This window comes from Cnephaeus nilssonii, assembly GCF_951640355.1.
Source record: "Cnephaeus nilssonii genome assembly, chromosome: 21".
Lineage (NCBI taxonomy): Eukaryota > Metazoa > Chordata > Mammalia > Chiroptera > Vespertilionidae > Cnephaeus > Cnephaeus nilssonii.
In genome coordinates, this window is record NC_137092.1 from 21,157,134 (window position 1) to 21,174,231 (window position 17,098).

The 17,098-nt window shown below is 45.0% G+C and overlaps 1 protein-coding gene across 1 annotated transcript in view; it reads left to right on the plus strand.

Moving 5' to 3' along the window:
* Window positions 1-564: 564 nt before the first annotated feature.
* The window catches only part of BRINP2 (BMP/retinoic acid inducible neural specific 2), a gene marked incomplete at both ends in the record, with an annotated part of 42,621 nt that continues 26,087 nt past the window's right edge, over window positions 565-17,098 (plus strand). Inside the window, one exon of the mRNA XM_079760321.1 lies at window positions 565-833. Within this exon, the coding sequence (XP_079616447.1) occupies window positions 565-833 (269 nt within the window). The remainder of the gene's footprint in view (window positions 834-17,098) is intronic.

Consider the following 17,098-nt stretch of genomic DNA (forward strand, 5'->3'; position numbering starts at 1 on the left):
CTGGACATGGAGCCAGACCTAGGTTCATATTCTACCTCTGCAACTTCCTAGCTCAACTCCTCTGAGTCCCACTGAAATGTAAACCTATAATAATAATAATAATAATAATAATAATAATAATAATAATGCTGATACAACTCTCTTACTGTGTGTTAACTGGGGCAACTTCTCAAAATCACCCTGCACATATAAGTGGTCAATATCTCCTAGCTGGAGTGGAGGAGTGACTCTGGAGGTCCAGGCACTCATGCTTCTGTCCCTCCATCCTATGACCAGGGACTGATGCGAGCATCCTATACAGATGCTGAGTCTCAGGTCTCTCTAACTTGGGCCAGCCTTTAAGCTGGTAATATCCAGGATTGATACTTGGCCCCAACTTCTGAGTGGGCTCTTCCTAGAATGTGTCCTGCCCACTGATATTTGATGACACAGGCCCATTGGTGAGACCAGGGTGTTCACCTGACATCTCCGTGTGTACTTTTCTGGTTCCAGGGGCCCTGGAGGAGAGGCTCAGAGGGGGAGAGTGTGGCGAGAGAATGAAGACACCAACCGCCCGGGAGAAGCATGAGGTGGCAGAGCGGCACTCAGTTTAGAGGGCTCCGGCTGGCGGCGGCCCCATGGGCAACCCTGCTGGTGCTGGGCCTCCCTGGTTGGGTGTTGGCTGTCTCGGCCACGGCTGCTGCTATAGTCCCCGAGCAGCATGCGTCCTCAGCTGGCCAGCCACCCCTGGACTGGCTGCTCACAGACCGGGGCCCCTTCCACCGCGCTCAGGAGTACACTGACTTCGTGGAGCGGTACCGCCAGGGGTTCACCACCAGGTACAGGATCTACAGGTGAGTGGGGCCTCCTTCAGAACCTAACCTGGACAGGCCCTGCGGGCGGGCGGCTGAGCCAGCTGGAATGCCCGCAGACTGAGCTAGAAGTGAGGGCTGGAGGAGCAGCGGGCAGGAAAAACAAGCCTACCATGTTGGTGTTTAAAAAAAGAAAGAAGAAAACACATAAATGCTGGAAAACCTGCTGATGCCTCCTGGGGAACTTAGCAAAAGGGTTTCTATTTATAGGTTCCGCTGCTTATAAATTGAGGACAAATGAGGCAGCAAGAGTCAGCATGTGGCCAGTGCTGCGGCAGGAGGTTAGAGTCAAATGCTGGGGCCGGGTTTTAACTAATGGGTTAGATACTTTTATGAGTTGTAATTACCCAGACATGCAAATGAAGGCAGGATAGCTCCTGCTCCTGCTCCTGCTCCTGCTCCAGAGGTCTGGGGAGGTATGTGGGGTCAGGGACAAACTTGCCCTCATTCCTGTCAACACCACAGCCTCAGCTAGCCTTGCTTACGGAACCGGGCTGTACTTCCTGGTCCGTCAGCGCCCATCCTCAGAAGCATCAGAGAGCAGAAAGTCAAGCATGAGACCCATCTGGCCCATGTGACAAGGGACAAAGCAGGGATAAAATCCCTACTGCTGGACCAGCACTTGCAAAGCAGGAGGCACCTCAAGATCTTCACGTCGAGGCTCCCACGAGTGCATCCCTGAATTCCCACGTCCCCTTCATCCCTCTGCCCACTTGCCCTCTCATCTATTCTCTTTCCCCCCTCGCCATGCCCCTAGTCTTCAAACAATCCTGGGAGCCTGGCTGAACTTATTTTCTCTTATCAAAGACATTTATTTTCCAATTACAAATTGGTTCCCAATGCAAAAATGTGAGAGAAAATACCTTAAAAGCACAAGGAGAAACAAAGCCTATTCTTTCAGCACCTAGAGGTTGTTAACCATGTGGCACATGTGTGTCTAGTGATATGAACATACTCTAGGGGTGGACCTCTTGCTAGATCTAGCACTTTGTTATGTATATTAACTCATTTATTTTATTTGTATTGATTTGAGAGAGAGAGAGAGAGAGAAACATCAACCAGCTGCCTCCAAACATGCCCCGACAGGAGATGGAACCTGCAACCTTTTGGTACATGGGATGATGCTCCAACCAACTGAGCCACCTGGCCAGGGCAGTACAATTCTTGTACTGCCAGAAGAACAATTCTTCTCCTTTTTTACAAATAAGGAAATTGAGGTCCAGAGAAGTTAGGGGACTTACCAAAGGACACACAGCTAGTAAATGGTGAGCCTGCATTAGTTCCCAAATGGTCAGACTCCAGAATCTGGGTTCTTGAAATATATTTAGGCATTGTTCTATTTCTAAGAGGTTGGGGTTTTTTGTTTGTTTGTTTGTTTGTTTTTTTAATGTCTGCAATAACCATGGTGTCTGTTTGGGTCAGTATGGTGTCTCAGAAACAAGGTTTTAAGGTATTCAGCACTGGAAGATTCCCAAATGGTAAGAGCATACATTTATAAAGGCCTATCTCCTGGCACATGATTCTCATAGGCACATGCAAACAAAGGGGCTGGAGAGTTACCCAGAAACAAAATCCTGCAAGAGAGAGAAAGAGAGAGAGAGAGGATGGGTGGGTGGGTGGGGGGGCGGGGAGAGAAACACACTGAGTGAGTTTAAACAGCAAATTCCTCCAGTCCACAAAAATGAGATTTACTTTAGATTTTTTCAGCTTACCCCAAATCTTTCAGAAGCACTGTTACCACACAAATATATTTTTTAAAAGTACATTGGAATTGAAATAGGCTGAGAATCCCAACACCACCATCCACTTCAAGGGCTGTAAGAACCAGAGGGATTCAACCATCAGTTTCCTTCTTCAACAGAGATTTCTTCTCATCAAGTCCCAGCCCCAGCCTGGAAGCCATGGAGGGCCTGGTGGAAGCTCTGAGCTGCCCCATGGGGAGGAGAGTGTGTAATCATTTCTGCACTATCAACCGTTCTATCGGTCGGTAATGGCTTTCTGATCATTTAATGTGACAAGCTCTTACACGGTGCCATTCTGTTTCTGGGGGGGAAGGGTCAGTTCTTGCACATGAACCTGTACTTGGGGAGGCAGTAAGCATTCATTCTGACAGACATGCAGCATTCTGATTTGTGACCCTTTGGTGGGGGACCAAAGAATGGTCACGCATAACTGCTCCAGGAGAATTCTGGGAGTTTTGCCTTTAGTTATCAAGCGAAGTGGTGGCTCCATGGAGACTTGTTGTAGGATCTGTATTGTGATTCACCTCCCTGTTCCTATGGGAATTCCCTCTTATCCCTCTTCCCCTTTGGTCTCTAGTGGCAACTCCCTTTGACAAATTCATGACCTCGCTTCCTCTGACGAAAGAGGGTCACAAGAAATTGTTAAACTACACATGGAGGGTCACCCACATGACCAGAAGGGCACTTTATCCAGAAGGGTGGAGGAGAATAAGCTTACAGAGAGTATCAGAAATGTATTATGGTGCAATATTCAGTCTCAAACAGAATTCATTCCATTCTCTAAGAAAGCTTTTGGTCCATAGAAAACAAATGGTATTCTCGTGTGCTCTTCATAGAGAAAGGAGATGAACTGTAACAGCAAAGAATAAGACTTTCCAACAGGAGGGATGCTTGGTACAGAATCCCAGGAAGCTCTCTCGCACAGGAGAAAGACCCCCTTGTAGCTGTGTGAACAGGTCAGAACTAGCCCACAGCAAGGTTCTCATGTTAGGCTCTGGATCCCACGTATTCTTGTTGGGACATCAGTATGTGTTCTCACTTTCAGGAGATGACTTGTTGCTCTAGAATGCTCTGACCTTTCTAACCACGGGCCCCAGAGTTTGTTGCTCTCTCCATTTTTCAAGTTTGTTTTCACGTAGGCCTACGTGCTTCCAAGGGAAGGTTCTGGAGCTAGCTGACCTGTTTTCTAAGCCTGTAGCTTCGGCTTCCTAGCTGCATAATGCTCAGCAAATTATTTAATATCTTTACTCCCCAATTTCCTTCTTTGTAATATCAGAATAGAACTAGTCCCGATAAATTAATGTGCAACACTAATAAATTAATGTGAAAATTAAATGTGTTGGTTGATGTAAAGCACTTAGAACAGTGCTTAATCAATACTACCTACCATTACTAGGTTGTCCTAAACAAATAGTAGCCAATGCAAGATGGTAACAAGATGAGAGCCCAGGTGCTGTCTTTGTGATGTCTGCTGAGGGCTAAGCATCCAACATCTTATATAAGAAAGAAAATATTGTTATTTTTCTTTCTTTTTTAAAAGCATATTAACCTTCACCCTTCCATCTACCTCTCTGCTCAGAGAGGAACTCAACCAAAGAATGCATGGATCTTCTCTGGGCACACTCTTCCTGGTCTTGCAGGCTTAACAGAGGGAACTAACTGATTTCAAGCATGTTTTAGAGTCACCACAGGGGAAGATCTTTCCCCTAAAGCCAGAGATGGACAGCTGAGCAGGCCTTCCTTAGGATGTCCTACAGAAGCCGGTCACTGCCAGTCCTGGCCCCAGGTGTGATATGGACAACCTCAGGATGGCACCATTATGAGAAGCAAGACAATATGTACTCTTGTTAAGCCTTCCTAAGTAACAGGATGGTTTGATCATCTCACCCAATATTTTGGCAAGCTTTTAAGTTCCACTAACCAACCTCTCATCATGTCCTCAAGCCCTGTCAGACCAACACCTGAGCAGTCAGCCCACTTCTCAGACACTGTCTCTTAGCAGGCTAGTGGTCAGAGCCATCAGAGCGGAGCTCCCATCTCCAATTCCATTTGTGAGCCCCAACCTCCCTCCCTTGCTTCACTGCATAGCTCCTACTCCATAATAAACACTTAGGTGATCCAACTCTCACAGCAGCCCTATAAGGCATAGGAGGCTATTAGGTCCAAGGCAATGAGACGGACTTATTTGTTCAAGGTCAGAGAGGCAGAGAGTCACAGCCAGAAATAGCATTCAAGGCTCCTGACTTGAAGTCTCCTGCTCATTATCTAGACCACGCCACTTCCCTCTGACTGGTAAGTGCATCTTCATCATAACACGCAACCTAATCAGGCACCTAAATTGAGCTGATGCAAATGTAAATATGGTTTCTCGAAACACTCTAGCGATAATGTTCCATTCTCTCTTTGCTACAAATCAAAGTAATGAGCAGTCTGTTTTTTTTTTTATTTCTTTTTGTATTAAGGCTTTAATAGAGAGATAATCATGGGATTGGAAAAAATCCAAGCCACTATGATGAAACACTTAAAACTCGGAAAGAATAAATTAAAATTAGGAGAAAAAGTTAAAAACCATACAGAACCATGAGTATAATACGGTGGTTAGGAGGAGAGCAAGGCTGGGTATAATTCCAAATTATTGACCTTTGTCAATATTACCTCCATTTCTAGCTGCCTCATTTTTTTTTTAGAAAGGAAGGATTTGGGGATACAGAAGAAGTCTTTTGGGAGGAATATAAACAAAAAATATATTAAATAGCTATCTTCAATGATAAAAAAAGGACATTACATTCTGATCAGATTCTGGGCCACGTTTATAAATTTTGAGAACCGAAATACAACAAAGCTGAAAGCCAAGAGGGTGGAGTGGTACCCAAAGGTAGGCAGTGTTGAGGCAGGAATGTGTTTTAGCAGTTGCATCTGGAAACATCCAATGGGGCAAGCAGGCACAGAATCAGAAGATGTGATGGACAAGGGCAGTTAAGGCCAAAGAAGTTATCAGCAGGCACCAGCACAATAACCCTTAGAAAAGAAAACCTGTTTGCAGTTCATCAGGATGAAAAAATAAGACATAGTAATAGCTCATGTATGTAGGAAGTGAGAAATGGGAAAGAGCAAGTATTTGAGCCACACTGCTCCAAGTGTGGTCTATGACCCAGCAGCTTCGGCCTTACCTGGAGCTCATAAAAAAACACAGACCTCAGGCTCCGCCCAGAACTGCGGAATCAGGGCCTGCATTTTCACAAGAGCATGACATTAAAGCTTGAGAGATTCTGTGTTTGGTTACACTAAGTGCTCAGGAGACCAAGAGGAGAGCAGGAACAACCAGGGTGGGTGGACAGAAGGCTTCAAGGGAAGGCAGCATCTCCCACGATGCCCTGGAGGTAGTGAGAATAGTGACAAGATGTTACAGATGAAACAGAATCATAATCAAGGAAAGTTAAATTTAGGAGTTATTAGTGCCAAGGCACATGAACTCACAAGAATAGATGCAGCAGCTGGGAGAAAAATTTAAAAGCAGAAAAGGCTGGAGGGCCTAGAACCAGCCTGTGGGTGCCTCCTGGGAGCAGAGAGGTGAGGAGGCAGAAAGCAGCTGTGGAAGCAATCACAGGAGCAGCTCCAAGCTGATGTATCATCCAACCACTTCTCTCGGACTAACAAATACCAATTTAGATAAACAGCAAACCCTGGGAGAGGCACCATCTCTAATTAAGAGATCACAGTCCATGTAAACAGACGACAACCAAAGGCAACCTCAGCCTGCCTGGGTAAATCCCAGTGATTTCTTAGGCATTCATTATGGCTACCAGGACAGACAAAAGGCTGCTACCACACAGCTACAGGGAACCATGAGGGAGGGAAGCCACGGTTCTCGGGGGGTGGGGGGAGTGGGACAGGCAGGGAAGGAGGGGAGGTCTCCTGGAAAATGACTGTCACCCGACTGAACTGGTTGATCTCTGAACTTCACACTGGGTTTATATTTTGACAACCAGAGAGTGCACTGGGATGGAAGGAGAGAAAGGCATGGTGCATAAACAGAGGAAAACAAGTGAGAGCAAAAGGGGAGGCAATGCGGCCATGACGAGCCTGCAGGTCTGGTCACAGGCACTATCCCCCAGCCCACAGAGGTGAGAGAGAGGGACAGATGAAATGTTGAGAATTTGCTTTAACCAAGAGTTCTACGCTGGCTAAGTGTACAGCACCTCTGACATATCAGATGCCATTTAGAGGGCAGACCCGGTGTGAAATCTTTACCAAAGGAATTTCAGTCCAGGGCGTCTGGAGGGGGAGCAGAGTCCTGCCCTTTCTCTGACATGGGAGAGGAAGGTGTTCTCTCTTGGAAAAGGAGAACTAGCACAAAAGGAGCAACTACAGGTCAAGAGTCTACGAAGAGCAACGTTCATTCAGCATTTTTGAGGGCCAACTCTGTGCTTCTGCTTTTGGAAGATTCTAATAATAAACCATGAACAAGGACACCATTCTTCATCTGGTGGGACTTACAGATAAGCACATTTGGATAAAGTGCCAGGTCACTCAGCAAAGAAAGGTCAAGGAAGGCTGGAATAAAAGGTGATGTACAGGCCAAACCCAGTGAATGAGGGAGACAGCATGGGGGATGGTGTGGTGGACAGTATTCTCCAAGGCCTGGGGACAAAGGTGTGGTTCAGGAACTGGGCAGCCAGTCCCACACATCTGAGATCGATGTCAAGATGCACTTGAGTGTGTCCCTCCTTCCCCTGCTTTGCCCCACTATGTTATTTTCACCATAACTCGTCTGTCCAAAATGCCAAAAGGCTCCCGGAGACACTGGTTTCTTCCAGAATGCAGTTTCAAAACACTCACCTGGTAGGGCCTGTCATTTCTCTGCATTAGGGGTGAGGAAATGAAGTAAAAGTCATTGCATGTCTGGAGAAGGCAGGACCTAAGGCTATTCCTCTCATGGGCGACTATTCCCAGGTGAGGAAATGGTAAGCAGTGCTTTCAGGTCCTGTAAACCTACTGGGTCAACTGAGAATCCAGGGTCATTTCTGCTGAAAAGTTTGAATTCAGAGGAAGCTTACCACATCTTGCATGTGCTCACTTGGTTCTCCCATGGGTATTTATGGAACATTTTCTTTGTGCAGAACATTCTGGACACAGTAGCAGGCTATGAGAGAGAGAGAGAGAGAGAGAGAGAGAGAGAGAGAGAGAGAGAGAGAGAACACAAACAGGGTTTTAGTGATTTCTGGGAATTCAGCGGCCCAGTTTGAGTGACAGCACACACACCGGAAAACACATCAGAATGTCACATCTCAAGTGCTGCAGAGAGGAGGACATTTAGGACATGCTCAATGATTGATGGATAGATTCAGCCCTCGAATGCGATGTCAGAATGAGTTTCCAGGATGCCAGTCCCAGGTTCCCCCAGGACAAAATGACTCTCACCCCACATTTTCCCATGTCTTTGGGGGCTTTAACCGGGTTATCCACCCTGGCTCGAAATACGATGGCAAAGATGGTCTGTAAAGAATAAATGAAAAAATAAAAATGTGCAAGAAGTGAAGAAAGAATGCAGGATGGCCGGGGGAGAAGGCCGAATTGGGTTTATTTTCCGTTGAGATTCAAAAGAAAGATCTTGCATCAGCCAGGCAGAAAAAAGGGGATTAATTTTTGCTTTGAGAAAGAATTAATTTTATTCATGAATGAATTGCTACTTAGAGACATGTACGTTTAGAAAGGCGTGAGGTGGGCTTCATCTAGAAATTGTCAGGACACAGGTACAGGCAGACAGGGACACTGGCTAGTCATGTGGTCTCTTCTTTTTCCACCTTTTTTTTTTCTTCTTCTTTGTGAGAGAAGAGCTTTTTCTGGGTCAGAGAATCTCAATTTTTTTTCTTTATTCAGCTTCTGCCACATTTATCCCCCCTGAGGGCTTCTCACATCTCCCGCAAGAAAATTATTTCAGTCCACAGAAAGCTCAGAACAGTGAGTGGCACACGGTGCATTTATTTACTGGGCACATTTATTGAGCATCTGGGTGTGCTGGCCACTCCACAAGTGCTGGGGACACGGCGTGAACAGGATACATCCCAGGCTTCAGGGAGCTCTGCCCTCAAGGAAGAACCTGGAGCAAGTGACTGGAAGTGGCCCGGGGTCTATGAGGCCGGAAAGTGCGGTATGTGAGGGGTCTGGTTCCCCTGTCTGTCACCTGCCTTCCCCTCTAGGATAGAAGACCGGAGTGTACTCACGAGGCACTGAGGGCCAGTGGGACAGATTTATTACCATGAAGCCTGGGCTGGAGATGCAGGTTTGGAGCTGGATTCCATTGGATTGATTTGTCCAATCCTAATGAAGCCTAGAGAGGTCGTGGCTGGTGGTGTGGATGGGCCGGCCACGTGGCCTCCGATGGAGCTCCAGCAAGAGAGCTACCAGCGAGATGGGGGTGGGGGAAGCCTCAGTGGGGCTGTCCACTGGAGGGCATGGCACCCAAGGGACAAGAGCCTTTTGTGAGCTGGGAGCTTAATGCACTGACTCGACACAGTATTGAAATGTGGACCACAGGACAGCAGGGGTCACCAATCTCCTCCACTTCCCTGGGGGACAAAAGGAGGACAGGGGCCAAGAAAACAGATGGTTCCAGGAGGACAAACAAGTTAGCCAAAGTTTCTATTTAACGTAGGGAAAGAGCACACATGACTCTCTTTTTGCTATGAAACATAAACAATAGTAGCTAATATACACTGGGTACTCCCATATGCCCAACATTTTATTAAGCGATATGTAATTATCCTCATACAAAGGAGATGCTATTTGTACACACACATTACAGATAAAGACACTGAAATTAGAGGATGTCACATGACTGGTAAGAAGAGCCAGCACTCAACCCATAAAATAGAGTGCCTGACCATTAAATTATTATTGAATGAAGTAAATAATCTGAGCCTGGATTCCCATCACTCCGAGGAAAACCAGTTGTGCCCTGGCCCTCCGGCTCCCTTTGGTGGCATTCTTGCAGAGCTTTGGGAGGCAGAAGGTGGGCTTCAAGGAGCTGGAGGGTGGCACATGCCACACAAAGGTCCTGTGGTTCTGTTTCCACCAGAGTCCTCCATCTGCACCTGTATGCTGGGGAACCCTCCATGGGAGGAAGCAACTCACCTGCAGCAAAGCCAGTGTGCTTCCGTAGGGGGCATTGTAAACTGAATTTCTGTAACTCGAATCCTCTACTAGTGGGGCACTTCATACCATTTCCAAAAACAGCTTTTTTTTTTTTTTTTTTTTTGGCCTGGCTTATAAAAATTCAGTCTTAAATCAGTTTCTAGCCCCCGACTTTAGGATCAGATAGCTACTGATCTATAAACACCAGTATCTACATGGAAGCAACATTTTCACAAAGCCAGAAAAAATCTTTGGTGCTGCAAATAACCACTGCTTATTTAGCTTGTAAATTTGGAGTTTCTTACAGTGACAAGATTGGTATGTCCTCTGGGTCACCCCTGCTTACTCCCTGCATGCACAGCACATCGTGGATTCCAATAAAGCTCTGAACGAGACCCAGGACTGGACTCCCGATTCAGTTTTAGGATTTGTAGGTGTGGGGGTGGGCATAGTAGGGCTCTTATACGGGGACAGGATTTGGGGACAATGCAATGATCTGGCTGAGCTTCCTCTGCCTGCTGTGTTTTCCCCTCTGCACCTGATTCTGCCACCATGCCAGGCTCTCCCCTGAACCCAGAATGTGCTTCTTTCTCCCTCTGCATGCAAAGAACAAACAAGCTCTGGAAGTCACAATGAGTCAGAGCAAGAAGTTTCACTGGCCACGTAGGAGCCCTCGTGGGAGAGAAATGAAGTCGCCAGAACCAGCATTGCTCCAAGCCTTCATTACCAGCCCCAGTGCTGGGAGGATTCTCATGTTCCTTGCGTGCCCAGAGAGTCTGGGCCTTACCTGGGGACATGCTAGTGACGGAAGAGGGACAGGAAGAAAGGCTCTGGGGAGTAAGTTCCCCTGGATGCCCAGAGGCATGAAACCACCTAATGATCCCTCAACATAAGCTACGTCGTTGGTTTACTAGTAACAGCAGTAAACTTCAGTGAGGTAAGCCAGCCTCTTGCTCAGTTAGTTCTGTGGGTGTTCTAAATGGTGAGCTTGATAAAGAGTGTGGAGAAAAAGGTGGGTGTGTGTGCAAGTCAAACATTCAGCTAGAAACTCATGCCCAAATGAGACTCAATAGAAGTGTAGCTCTAGAAGCTGATAACACATTTTTTTCTGTGACCACCAAGGAAGGTGGTGTCCATTGGGTGCCTGAAGGCTGGGATACTAAATCTGGGAGCCACAGCTTTAGGGGTTGGCCTGGGTCAGGAAGCCAAAGCTGCAAAGACAGTGAATAGGTGTGCAAGGAAGCCCAACAACATGGGTGACGGGGACAGAATAGAACCGAGGGATGCCTGATATTTGAACCTAAAGTCAGCTATTTCCTACCCAACGCAGACAACCGCTCTCCAAATCCCCAAGAAGGCGGCCAATAGTCTGGGCTTGAGCAGTTCCATTCTTGTATGTTCATGAGGCCAATTTCCATTCGACAGTCCCAAACACTGTAACAATCTTTCTGATATTGAGTCACAGTCTTTCTTCCCATAATTCCACTTATGGATCCTGACTCTGCTTCCTCTTATTTCTGTGGAACAAGTCTAAGGGCCTCTTCTTCACAACACGTCTCTAGAGATCTGAAGATGGTTATTATTCTCCCTGATTCCTAGACTTGTCAGCGCACTTGCAACTTCCCTCCAGAAGTTCTTTTTTCTCTTCCCCTCCTTTCACATTCTCTCCCTCAAGCTGTTCTCCCTCTTTTAATTCTTCTTCATAAAGGAAATATAAGACATTTATTTTGACATAAGATCTGTTGACCCAATTCTGGCTCCTAGGACCTTGCTTGATCAAGAATCTTGTCACCATTCTGGAGTTGCTCAGGCCAGGCACTGTCCTTTCCACAGACTTCTTTAACTCCTTGCATTCTCTGCAGTTCTCCAAGGCTTGTGAGGGTGCTGCTAGGTCACAGGCCACCTCAGAAGAGTGGTGACTCTCCTTTGGAACCAAAGCATCAATGCTTCAAGAAAAATTGGAAATAAGTGCTAGGCTCGTGGTGAAAGAACACAGATTTTCTATTCAAGTTAAATGTAGGGGGAAAAATCTTAACTTTTTCCTCAGCTTCTGAAAGAATTGCCTCCACCTCCCACTTGGTTTGATTTTGTGCAGCTGGACCCAGTTTCTGTGGTAGAATCATAGCCACGCGGCCCCTGCCATGTTTCCTACAGCACGATTTGTATCTCTGTCTCCTTTGCCGTGCTCCCTCGTGCTGCCAGGCACAAGGCTGCTGGGACTCCTTCCTCGTCCCCATCCCACCTGCCATGGGAGTGGGAAGGCTTCCATCTCAGAATCCAGTCTTCTCTCTTCTCCGGCTTCATCGTTTACCACTGGGACTTCTCTCTTTTCTCCTGTCCAATCTGTCTTAAGGTCTCCTGTGGGTCCCTTGGTGCCCACATGATAAAACCCAAATGCATTTTTTTTTAAAAGAATGAACGTTCACTTCAAAATCGCCCTTTCACTATTTTAACAAATATTCAATGATACGGACTCTGCATCACTGAGCATACGGCACGGTTTCTTCTTGTTCCAGTCTCGGTGAACATCTCCAGCTTGGCCCAGACATGGAGGCTCCTTTCCTTCCTCCTGCAAAGCCCCTTCCTTTTTCTCTGCCAGCGAGCTCCTACTCACCTTTCAAACCCATTTAAAATCACCTCACTATGAAGTCTTCTTTGACTCCTTCAAGAGTTATCCTACTTATGATTTTCCTTCAATCTGTTCATATTTCTACTATTTATCTTTATTTCCTCCCTCCCTCTTTTTCCTCTTCTTTCCTCCCTTCCTTCCTTTTTCTAATTCTCTTTGGTCTTCACTTGGTTCTGAACTCCTTCCGTCAAGGAACACATCTTATTTCATCTCTATATATCCAGCTCCCAGTACCATGTCTGCCACATATAAAGATGTGCTGAATGAAATTACTCAGTAAGAATAGGATGTCCGGTGACTGAATTACATGAAGCAGTAAGCAAGTCGTTGAGACTCCAGGCTCTGCACTCGTACTATGTGGGTTTAAACTACAGTCATGCTACTTCTAATTGTGTGAACTTGTACAAGTTATTTTGTATCTGTGCCTCAGTTTTCTCATCAGTACAATGGGTCTAAAAATAGGCCTTTCTTTATAGAACTCTTTGGTGACAGCTAAAAAACAAATTTGGTTTACTTCAAGATAGTGTTCATTCTTTTTGTGACAGGTCTCCTAAGAGTACATACGGAAAACAATAGCATAGGGAATCTTGAGAAGAGGAAGTAAAAATGAAGGAAGATTAGTGGATAGAGAGGAAAGAAAAATGGGTCAGTGTTACTCTATTAAATTCTTCCTACTGCAATTTCCATAAATTAATCAGATTTATCACTTAAAATCCACACTACTCTCCTTAACTATAGTCTGATTTAATCTAGCCATTGATTTTATCGTTATCGATAGTTCAAAATAAATCCTGAACAGTGACAAGTGCTTTCCCTGCAGAGATGACTCACACGCCATGATCCCACAGCATCAAAGTTGAGGCCTCGAGGCCAACACCATTTCCCACCCATATAAAACAAAAAGAGAGGCCCCAATGGGGATGTTGCTGAGCTGAGAAGCGGGAGCATGGGTGTTTGACTCGTAGACAATAAAAGTCAGGTAATTGAAAGGGACCCTAATCTAGACAGGCAATAAAATCAAGAATGGAGATCATTTTGCCAGGCTGGAATATGAGATTGACATAATTAAGGTATTATTAGTCGGAGTAGGCTAAAGCAGGTACAAACAGTCCCCAAATCGCAGTGACTTAATAAAAGTTGTTTTGTTTTATTGTTCATGTCAATAAAAGTAGATTGCTTCATGAAATCATTCAGGACCAAGGTTTGTTTTACCTAATCACTCTGGAACCTCAGATCCTCCACCTCAGGTCCTGGTGGACAAGGAAAGAGAGAGAGCATGAAGGACTTCATGGCAGATCTTAGGGGCTAGGCCTGTGTTCAGTGACATTGCTATTCTTAATACAGAGGAATCTGGTGGGGGGTGGGGGGAGGAGGAAGGAGGGATGTCTGTGAGTTAGGAGGAAAGTAGAAACAGTTTAGAGAACAACTTTCCAGTCTCTGCCACAAGGGGCAGAATGCAAGAAGAGGGTAAAATGCAAAGCCCTAAATTTAAGTTCAAAATGTCAACTTTACAAATATATAGGAAATCTGACTTAGCTGTGAAAAAAAAGAAATATGGAGCTGAAAAAAATGTGAGGTTTGGTTGATCATTACATTACTGTTAGTCATGAATACTTTTGTCTTTTAAAATATAAATACAATGACCCTGGCCAGGTGGCTCAATTGATTAGAGCATCATCCCAATATGCCAAGGTTGCAGGTTCAATCCTGGTCAGGGCACATATAAGAATCAACCAATGAATGCATAAATAAATGTAAAGAATACAATACTCAAGTGCATTAATAAAGGAAATATGTATAGTAGAAAGATCATCGACTTTCTCCATCTGTTGCTTAACTAAGTGTCTTTGACTAAAATACTTAAATTATCTGAGTCTCAGCCAGCTTAGCTATATAGGACTAAAGCATGCGGGGTGTATCAGTTAATTACTGCTATAACTACGCATATGAAAATAACCCCAAAACTCAGTAGCTGAAAACAAGAATCACTTATTCTCATGCATCTGTAGGTTGGCTTGGTTAGCTATGCTTCTGGATGCAGGCCTGCAAGGGGGTCATGAGGGCTTCACTCCAATGATGTTTTTCCTGGGCACAGGCTGCAAGAGCAGCACCTAAAGCTACCGGGGAAAGCAACTCTAATGGTGAGTGCAGAGATGCAAGAGAGAGTGGAATCATGCAATGACTTTTGAGATCTTGGCCCAGAACTGGCACACTGTCACTTCTGTCCATATTCCGTTGTCCAAATCAAAGTCACATAACCAAGTCTAATATCAATGGTGGAGGTAAATGAGCTCCCTCTATATGAGTGATACTGCAAAGTCACATGTCTAGGGACATTCTAATGCAGATGAGAATGAGGAGTCAATACAATACACTGTATTTGGAAGACTGTGGTGATGATTAAAAAATATGTAAAGCATCCAGTCCCAAGCCTGGCAACACAGGGGCTCAGGAAAGAGGCACTGTGATGATAGTTATGATGATGATGGTAATGATGTACATATTCAGATGTTATATCCTAGTGTACTCTCAGTGGCTCAGAGCATACCCGCTGGATTGTGTTTAAGTTGGATTGCCATTTTAAAAAAGAAATATATTCACTAACTAGATTGCAAGCAGATAAGGTTGAACATAAAGGGCCTAGAGAATCTGGAAACTGTACTAAAGGAACTAAAAATATTTAGTCCAAAGAAGAGTGGCCCATATAAAAAGTAAATGCACCCAAATACCAGAAGGGCTATCTCATTGCAAAAGGAATAAACTTGTAGAATAATGGAAGGAACTGTCAGTCTGGGGGAATTCTCTTAGAGTTAAGTAGATAATGGCTGGCCCATGGACATTTGCTGGGGACAAGCATAGCACAGGCTGTCCGCTTGCTGAGCAAAGACAAGGACACGGGAGGTAGAGTAGTGACCAGAGCCATTTTCCACAGATGAATGGAGGAGCTGCGGGGAGTGGGTTGAGAGGTCAGAGCAGAGCTGAGGTTTCTGTACTTGGAAAAGCACAGATCTTAGCTCCCTTTTCATTTCCTTCTACTCTCTCAGATCCACTGGTCCTCCTTCCAAACTGTCTGTTTGCATTTCATGTTGATTCTACACAACTCTCAGTGCCCTCTCCAAGCCCTGGAGCCCTAACATGACAGTGTGAGATTCCCTAAACATTGGTCTCTTCCTCTCCTTTAAGCTTGAGTCTCCTCTCCCAATCAGCCTTAATTAAACTGTTTGAAAGCTGCAGCTTGATTTTAATTAGAGCAAAATTGGGAAGATTAGAATGAAATTGGCCAATCATTGTTTACAGGCCATTGTGTGAGAATACAGCAGGCTGTTAAATTACCTCCATGCCAGGCTTCTTGAATTCTTCCAGACAGGAGGAGAGACAGGGACTGTGGTCATCATGGGAGGGCTGGCCTCAATTCTGCTCCTCTGCCCCCAGAGTTCCAGGGCCCAGATATTATTTAACCCATGGCTCCTGGATGGAAGCCTTCCTGCCTATGGATTTCTCCCAGCCACAGTGGAAAACAGGGCAAAAGTATTTCCTGAGAAGTATGACGAAGGTGTACATGGTCTCTGAACTTGAACACAGGTCACAGACAAAGGCAGGAAAGCATTCACAGCATGGTCTGGGATCTCATCACACTCTACTGCTGATCAACTGAGACTGGGTCATTTTCTCAATTTCTCTGTCACTTCATTTGTTAACCTGTAAAGGTTAATAGTTGAGTAATGATATTTTCTATTCCTCCTTTCTAAGGTCCTTGTATAGATAAAATAGTTGAGCATGTGTGAAAATTGTGTACAAATTTTTAAAAAATCTGAAAGAAAGCTTTAAACCAATATTACTAGTAGAGGTTATGGTGTTTATTATAATTTCTCTTTATAGCTCAAATTAATGGTGTCCTATTCATTATAGCAGTAAAGGCTCTAATAGCCAAGTACATTACAATAATGTGATGTTGAGATAGGAATCTCCTGATGATGTAATGTGTCTAGAAATACTGCCTTCTATACAGGAGCCAAAACACCACAGATCCTTCAGCTTCTAACATGTCCAGTTAGAGAATATGAAACCATCGTAGCTGAGTCACCGAGGCAAGTAACTGGCATCCTTTATGTGTGTGTTGGCTCTGGCTATTCTTGTTCATGTGAATTTTTCAAGACGAAGGGTGTGAGCCCAGTGAAAAGAAAAAGGGTAACACCTTAGCTTGATGGGTTGGGTTCTGTGCTGGAAGCCGCAGACCAAGATATGAGATATGTTAACAGAAAATGAGGAAAGAAAAGCTGTTTTGTGTCTGGACCTCAGTGGCCCAATGATCCGCAGGGTTTATTGAGACTACTGTACCAAACTGGCAAGTCTCAAGCTATTTGGGAAAAGGCAACTCTCCAAAAGAAAGGGGGTTTTTGAGGACAAAGATATTTGCATTTATCCGGAGCTGGCTGGAATGAGAGAAAATTTCCTATGGATACTGGTTGACAGTTAACATAGACAAAGTCAAGTCACAAGAAAAATGACAAGAAAACTAAGGCCTTGGATTAAGGCCAATCCATCCTTTTTGCTTCAAAGTTCTTAAATATTTTATTCAATAACTCATCATGTGTCTTCCTTAATTTTTCAAGAGAAACCAATCATATTTTTTCTTACAAGATGGGTCATACCAAAATAACCATTTGGAGAATCCATAGCTCAGTCCCTTTCAGCACTGCAATCCCTTTGAATACTGAAGTTTGGAGGAACATGGCCCCCAA